Source organism: Cicer arietinum, chromosome 8 (genome assembly GCF_000331145.2).
Source record: "Cicer arietinum cultivar CDC Frontier isolate Library 1 chromosome 8, Cicar.CDCFrontier_v2.0, whole genome shotgun sequence".
Classification (NCBI taxonomy): Eukaryota; Viridiplantae; Streptophyta; class Magnoliopsida; order Fabales; family Fabaceae; genus Cicer; species Cicer arietinum.
In genome coordinates, this window is record NC_021167.2 from 25,251,672 (window position 1) to 25,258,800 (window position 7,129).

The following is a 7,129-nucleotide window of genomic DNA, read 5'->3' on the forward strand; positions in this document are numbered from 1 at the left end:
AGGTTATATATTAGCATTGTTCTTAGCTTAATACTCATCACAATATATGATAAGAATATACACAACACCGTTTGTCGATTAAGACAAATGTCATTGGAGCTAACGAAGGAGGACATAAATTAAACAAACATAATTTGATTTCTCTGTGTATAAAAGGGTTTCTTTTGGTCACAAGAATGTAAAAAAAAAAAAAGAAGAGAATTGATTAATTATTTGAAAATATATTTGAAGTACAAAAATGGTGTCCAAAGCTGTGATCAACTCAATTCTTGTGCTGAGGATTGTTACACTTGCAGCCTCAATAGCAACTATTGTCTTGCTTGTTACTAACATTGCTAAATTTGATGATGGTACCAAGATGAAATTTCAAGATATCATTTCATACAGGTAAAATAATCATCTAATAATTAAAAAAGTTGAATTTTTGGTGAGATAGGAAAATATATAAAATATGTCTTTAATTTTGTGATTAAGTGTTGGTCGACAAAATTTGAGATTAGATTCATTTTTTCGATGTAATTTTCATTTGATTTTCAACTTGTTTTATGAACTTGTTTATCTAGAGAAAACAAACAATAGTTAATATTAGATATATATTTATGAGAAATTGTGGTTGGTTAATATCAATTATTTCACTATGAATAAATAAAAATTCAACGGTTTTCAACTAAACCAACTAGGTTGGTTCAACCATAATCAATTCTTTATTTGTTAGAAATGGATCATATCGAGTTCAATTGATTATTTTTTATTTTATTTATCTGAAACAAATCAATATTTAATTCTTTAGTCATCGAGTGCAATTAATTAAACCATAAATTGGATGTCTCATTGGTCCAATCTCTAGTCCTATTTTTAAAACATTGTTTAAAATATCAATCTTTCAATTTTTTTTATCACACAACATACTTAATTTTAAAATGTCGTCAAATTCTCTTTTCTAATAGTAAAGATGATTGTGATCATAATTAAAGCTTTATTGCTCCACTTCTATTTATGATACTAAATTGTTGGAAAAGGTATAAATATTTTTATAATTAATTTATATAATTGTGAGATCTCAAATTCGAACTCGAACATTCAATCTAATAATATCAACATTTGTCAACCAAGTTAAGAATTAAAAATTTATATTTTGCAGAAAAATAAAATTTAGTAAAAATGACATAGATATGCTATACAAAGTTTTTGCGAGATAACTAATACACTTTTTTTTTTATATAGACAAATGTCTTGAAATCACCTATTTAAAACTTTTTCAACATTTAATTATTTCACCAATCAAACTATGTTTGCAGGTATGTGTTAGCTGTTGCAGCAATTGGTGGTGCATATTGCATAGTGCAGTTACCATTTTCCATATACTATGCTGTACAGCAGAAGAGGTTGTTACGCAATGGATTCTTGCCAGAATTTGACTTCTATGGAGACAAGGTTATTTATCAATTACTATTCTTCAATGAATTATAAATAAAAGAAGACATCTAAAAAATTGATGTATTTAGTCTTAATATTTAACTAAATACATCAATTTTTCGAACAAACTTGATGAGATATATGTTCAATATAAACAAGACGATGCTAACATAATATCACATTGGTTGCAAAATAAGTCATGTAGTAGTAATCCATAAACATTTTTTTTAAATAATAATCAATAAATAATCATAGTTTATATAATATGACATGACATAGTTCATAAGAAAAATTCAATATATAAATATAGACTACTTATAAAAACACTATCACATGACAAGTGGAGCTATTGTTTTTTACAAAAGTATTTATTAAATATTGCAAGTGGTGTTCAAACATATCATTTACCACACAACTAAATATATACTCTCACATCTAAATAAGAAGATTGATAGTCAAAGAATATTTTGCAATACAAGTCTTTTTTAGTTCAACTCAAGATCGTAAGTGTGAAGTGCCGTCAAATAATATTTTACAATTATTCAAACTCTAGATTGTAAGTGTGAAGTGAAGTTAAATTTAGTTTATTTGTTTAGATAGAGAAATAATAAGAGTAATATAAAATAAGTTTTTATCTAAAAAATAATTAGGGGTGAAACGAGTAACTCGAACTCGATTCTTTCTTTCTCATGTACATGTTTTGTCTGTTTATTTTTAGATTGAATTAGACCTGACACAAACTTTACAGACCGAGACGAGTTGATGGACTGGACCAAGTTTTGTACATTCATACTATAAACATGAAATGATATTTATGCTAGACATATTAAACTTTAGGACTATTATTTTTTTTAAAAAAATTATATAGACATTTTTTAAATTTTGTATTAATTTAGAACAATACGAGTAACTCAATCCCTTCTTCCACCATGTCTATGTCTCGTCTCTAATTTTTTTTTTTTTTTGAATTGGATTAGATCCAATATAAATCTTACAAACCGAGAGGACTTGATGGAAGATAGGGCACTCCTACTTTAAATCATAAATGATACTTATCCAAGACGTATCAAACTCTAGAGCCATTATTTTGTAAAAATATTTTATATTTTCATTTTTTAAAATTTGTTTTAATTTGGAATAGTAAAAGACTTATACAGTGAACAATTGTCTATATATTTATAAAAAATAAAAATATTAAAAAATAATTTTTATTATTTTTGAAAAAGTATCTTCATTGAGTAACATTTTATCTTATTTCCATAACAATTGTTTATTTAAAAACAAAATTTATCAAGATAAAATCAATACACATTTAAAAAAATAAAAAACGGAAAATATTTTTACAAATTAACGCCCCTTTAATTTATTTTTTTACTATTTAATCTATTAAATGATTTCTATGGATAATATTCAATGAGAAGGTGTGTGAAATTGCAGATAACAAGTTGGCTTCTAGCCACAGGAATTGGTGCTGGCTTTGCAGTTTCTATAGAATTCAAAAGGTTCTTTGACCAAATATTTGACCTCTCAGGAGTTTCAAAGCATGACCCAACAAGAAGCACAAACAACAAATTTTATGTTCGTGGAATCATTGCTTCTAGTGTTCTTTCCGTGGCATTTATTTCCATGGTTTTGGTTTCAGTCATTTCTTCCTTAAATCGAAACAAAAACAAAAGCATATTTGGGTGATTGATACAAATAAATTCTTCATAACGTACTTGTTAGCATTTTCTTAATTAAGAAATATATTTTCTCAACAACAAATTATTTGATTAATTGATGTTGGTTCCATCTAGAATAACTTATATGTTTTTATTTGATTTTTGCAAATTTGAATTGTGATAAAAAAATTAGGGATCACTTGCTTTGACTTTTAAGATGATCCTTTCTTTTCTTTTATGATTGATTAGAATATTCTCTTTGCATTTATCTCAACATTCTTTGTGAGTAATGAATTGTCAATATTCTTTTTCTTAATCAATAGCTTTTAAAGTTAATCTTCTTGATTGATCTTGAGACATTTCCATATTATGATATATGTTCATTTACATTGTAATGAAGTGTTGGTATGTTTTGATTAATAAGATTTTATACTTTATGATTAGTCCCTGTCTTAACTAATCAACTCAAAAGAACATATTACAAAATAAATTGGACCAGAATCTATTAATAATTTAATCAATAGTTTATTATTATTATTTTTTAATATCTAAATTTGTTGAATACTAAAATCTCTTTCTTTTATTTTAATCTTTCACAAACAAATCTGTTATAAACTCCGGTCAAAGTCAAATCGATCCAAAATATCATAATTCCATCCTTAAATAGAACTATAAAAATAGAACCATAAAATAAAACTTATTTTAAATAATCACGTTTAAAAGATTGCATTAGTATATTACAGTTTTCTAAAAAAATAAATTTTTAGATGATTTTTTAATGTATGGGACAATGGGCCTATGAAATTAAGCTTTGAATCTGTGGAATAAAAATCTGTTTCATAAACAAGAAAAATCACTTAATGCCAATTTTCCAACTCTGGTGGTTGATTAAGTGCTTTTTCGAAACTGCTTCTCGGTGTTACCGAATTCCCGCGTTGTCGTCATTGATCACTGGTATCCAATCTTGTTTTTGTTTTTATTATTTCTCTTCTCTGGTTTATGTAGCTGCGTTGACTTATTTTAATACGTAAGATATATATTGCTCATAATCAATGTATTAAAGTATATTTAATATCATCTCAAGTTTTTGATTAGTTAATAGTAATACATGCTCACATGAGATTTAACAACAATGATTGTTTTTACCAAGGCTTTAGATAATGGTTGTAGTTCCACTGCGAACCTTTATATTGCAATAAAATGTAAGCAAATTGTTAAGTAGTGAACTCGGATTTCTGGCTTCGAGACGGATTGTGAAACTTATTGTTGAAGAGGATGACGATGGTGATTTTGAGCTCTGCGTTGGGGTGGTGTACGTGCACACACTCGACGATTAAGTATGTTTTTGTCTGAGAATGAGAGGTTTTTAGGATTAGAATTTAGTGTACCTTTGCAGCACCAGGTGTCCTTGTTTATACAGGATCTTCTTGGGGTTGAGTTGCGGATACTAGGTTGCTCTCTTTAAGACGTTTTGAGGCACTGCCCAAATTATGCAAGACAAACTATCAACCACGAAGTCTCCAACATAAAACAACCCATATCACTGTATCGGAGTTCTACTGCACCGTAGAAAACCGTTCTAGAATTACACCCTCAATATGGCGGTCGAATGACTACCGCTCGTAATATGACACTAAAACCACTCAAAAGAAAAAGAAGAAGTGAGTAAGAAAAAGGGAGAAGAGAGAAAAGCTTTAGATACAGAGAGCTTTTGATGTACTTTCACAGCGGCGGCGCACGCGAGTGAGTGGTGGTCAATTTTGCATTCGTTCTCCCTCCTTTACAAAATTGAGATACTTCTTGGGACACACCTCAAGTACCATACCTCCACCTTATATACCCTACTAGTGTGTGATATCCCTCCTACGTAGAACTTCCTTATTTTTCAATTCACAACAACACTAGCTCTCATTAATGTCATCATTATATTCCAACAAACTTCCATTAAAATCATCATCATTTCCAACAGATTCAGGTTGTTAGAGAGGAAGTCCATGATTCTCAGATCCCTTTTGATGCAGAACGTGTGTCCTTCTTGGTACGAAATGGTGATTGCCACCTAGTGATTGTGGTCAGGGTCTCTGATTGCCATCAAGTGGCTTCGGATGTAGACACAGGTGAGTTATGTGGTTCGTCATCTTCGGATTCCCTTTTCGGCCATCATGTGGCTGGGATTGAAGATGCAAGTGATTTATCATTCTCCTTCGACTTCGGATTTATTTTCTTAGTTAATATATGTCCTAATTCGAGAACCTTCTGTGCTACTGCAAACCGGATCAGGTTGATCCGAAGTTGGCACATTTCTTTCATGGATCTGAGTTGCTCTAATTTGAGTCCAGCATAGAACACAAATATGATTGTGTTTTCATTGCCGAGAACTCTTAAACTGTTACATTGCAGCTGGTTTGCATCTGCAAATTGCATCCATAATTTAGAACCATGTGTTGAACCGTTCCCCTCCCCTGTTTCCAACCATACCCAATTGAAATTTTGGAGACTTGTTGTTTCATGGCAGCATACAGGATAAGAGGAGAGAAACAATACATTGATGGAACAAAAGGAGGTTCCAGAAGTGTTGCTCAACTCTGGCCACAAAATGCCAATGCTTGCCTTTGGAACTGCAGCACCGCCTCTCCCTCCAAATGATGAGCTCGTGCCCTTCTTTGTCGATGCCATCCAAGCCGGCTACCGCCATTTCGACACTGCAGCTTTGTATGGTTCTGAAGAGGCCCTTGGCCTAGCTATAACACAAGCTCTACACCAAGGTCTTATTAGAAACCGCAACGAGATTTTCGTCACCACTAAGCTTTGGTGTACTGATGCTCATCCTGGCCTTGTCCTCCCTGCAATCAAGAACTCATTACAGTAATTCATTCATTTTATCTGTTTTTCATCAACATTTGCATTTTTTTACTATATTTTTAGTAAATGTTATTCCAACATCAATTTTAGAAGAAACCTAAATTTGACAGGTTAACACCGTTCACACACATGATCATGAAGTGTTAAATTTGGTTATTAAATATATCAGGTGTAAGTGAATGAGTTGTTACACCGTGTAACAACTCGCTAACCATGTATTGAATTTCATTAATGACAAATTTAAATGTGGTTAACCATGGTTTTCAAGTGTTCATTGTTGTAATAACATTCAAATTTTTGGTTAATGAAGTTTAGTAGATGGTTAATAAGTTACATAATCTAGATATACTCCTCAACCACTCATTGTATTGCGTAAAACACACGTGTGAACTACATTAACCATGTAAAAATTGTCGAATTTAAGCGCTCCAAATTGATTTTCACAAAACATTATTGATGGATTTTACCACTTTTTTTTTTCTAACTTGCTTTTGAACATTTTATAAGGAGGTTGAGACTTGAGTATGTGGATCTTTACCTAATCCATTTTCCAGTGAGATTGAGACATGGAATTGAAGGGAATTTATCCAAAGAAGATGTTCTTCCTTTTGACATAAAAGGGACATGGGAAGCCATGGAAGAGTGCTCTAAATTAGGCTTAGCAAAGTCTATTGGTGTCAGCAATTTCGGAGCAAGAAAACTTTCAGAACTTCTACAAAATGCTACTATTCCACCAGCTCTTATTCAGGTAGACATCTTCCCAGTTATGTAACAGTGAGTGTCATTAATGTGCAATAACAGTGATCAAATTAGACAAGGTTTTTTATTTTTAACTTAAATTATGAAGTGGATGGAAATTTGAAGTTAATATTTGCTTGAGAGTGGCTGTCTTTACTCTTCAATGACACATTTAGCATATTACTAAATGAATGATATATACTTTGATTACAGAAAATGTTTTAATGTCTTATGAGAAAGTGAGATATCAGATATGGTGGAATATGAGGAGTATAGCATATTAATATGGATCACTAACATATACTTGGACACACAACTCTGACACTAGATTTGGACACCAGACACAACAATGACATGTCGACAATGATAATAATTTTAGAATATGAATATATTGAATGTAATCGCGTGTATCGGTGTCGCGTCAGATTGTGACACATGGCGGACACTAAACA

At 30.9% G+C, this 7,129-nt stretch overlaps 2 protein-coding genes across 4 annotated transcripts in view; both read left to right on the forward strand.

Annotated features, from left to right (window-relative positions):
- The first annotated feature begins 201 nt into the window (after positions 1-201).
- LOC113788242 (CASP-like protein 4D1) lies at positions 202-3,674 on the forward strand. The gene is made up of 3 exons (XM_027337767.2): positions 202-387; positions 1,299-1,434; positions 2,854-3,674. Exons 1-3 carry the CDS (start codon positions 239-241, stop codon positions 3,103-3,105), a joined length of 537 nt encoding a protein of 178 aa, XP_027193568.1. The 5' UTR covers positions 202-238; the 3' UTR covers positions 3,106-3,674.
- A 215-nt stretch (positions 3,675-3,889) lies between these two features.
- Positions 3,890-7,129, forward strand: part of LOC101490778 (methylecgonone reductase-like) — a 4,934-nt gene continuing 1,694 nt past the window's right edge. The window contains exons 1-3 of one of the 3 annotated variants that reach the window (XM_004513275.4): positions 3,890-4,031; positions 5,593-5,942; positions 6,447-6,687. In XM_004513275.4, coding sequence (XP_004513332.1) covers positions 5,626-5,942; positions 6,447-6,687 — 558 coding nt within the window. In that variant the 5' untranslated portion in view covers positions 3,890-4,031; positions 5,593-5,625. Of the gene's footprint in view, positions 4,032-4,097; positions 5,943-6,446; positions 6,688-7,129 lie in introns of those variants that run through there. The other 2 variants (XM_004513274.4, XM_073364125.1) reach the window with 2 other exon arrangements.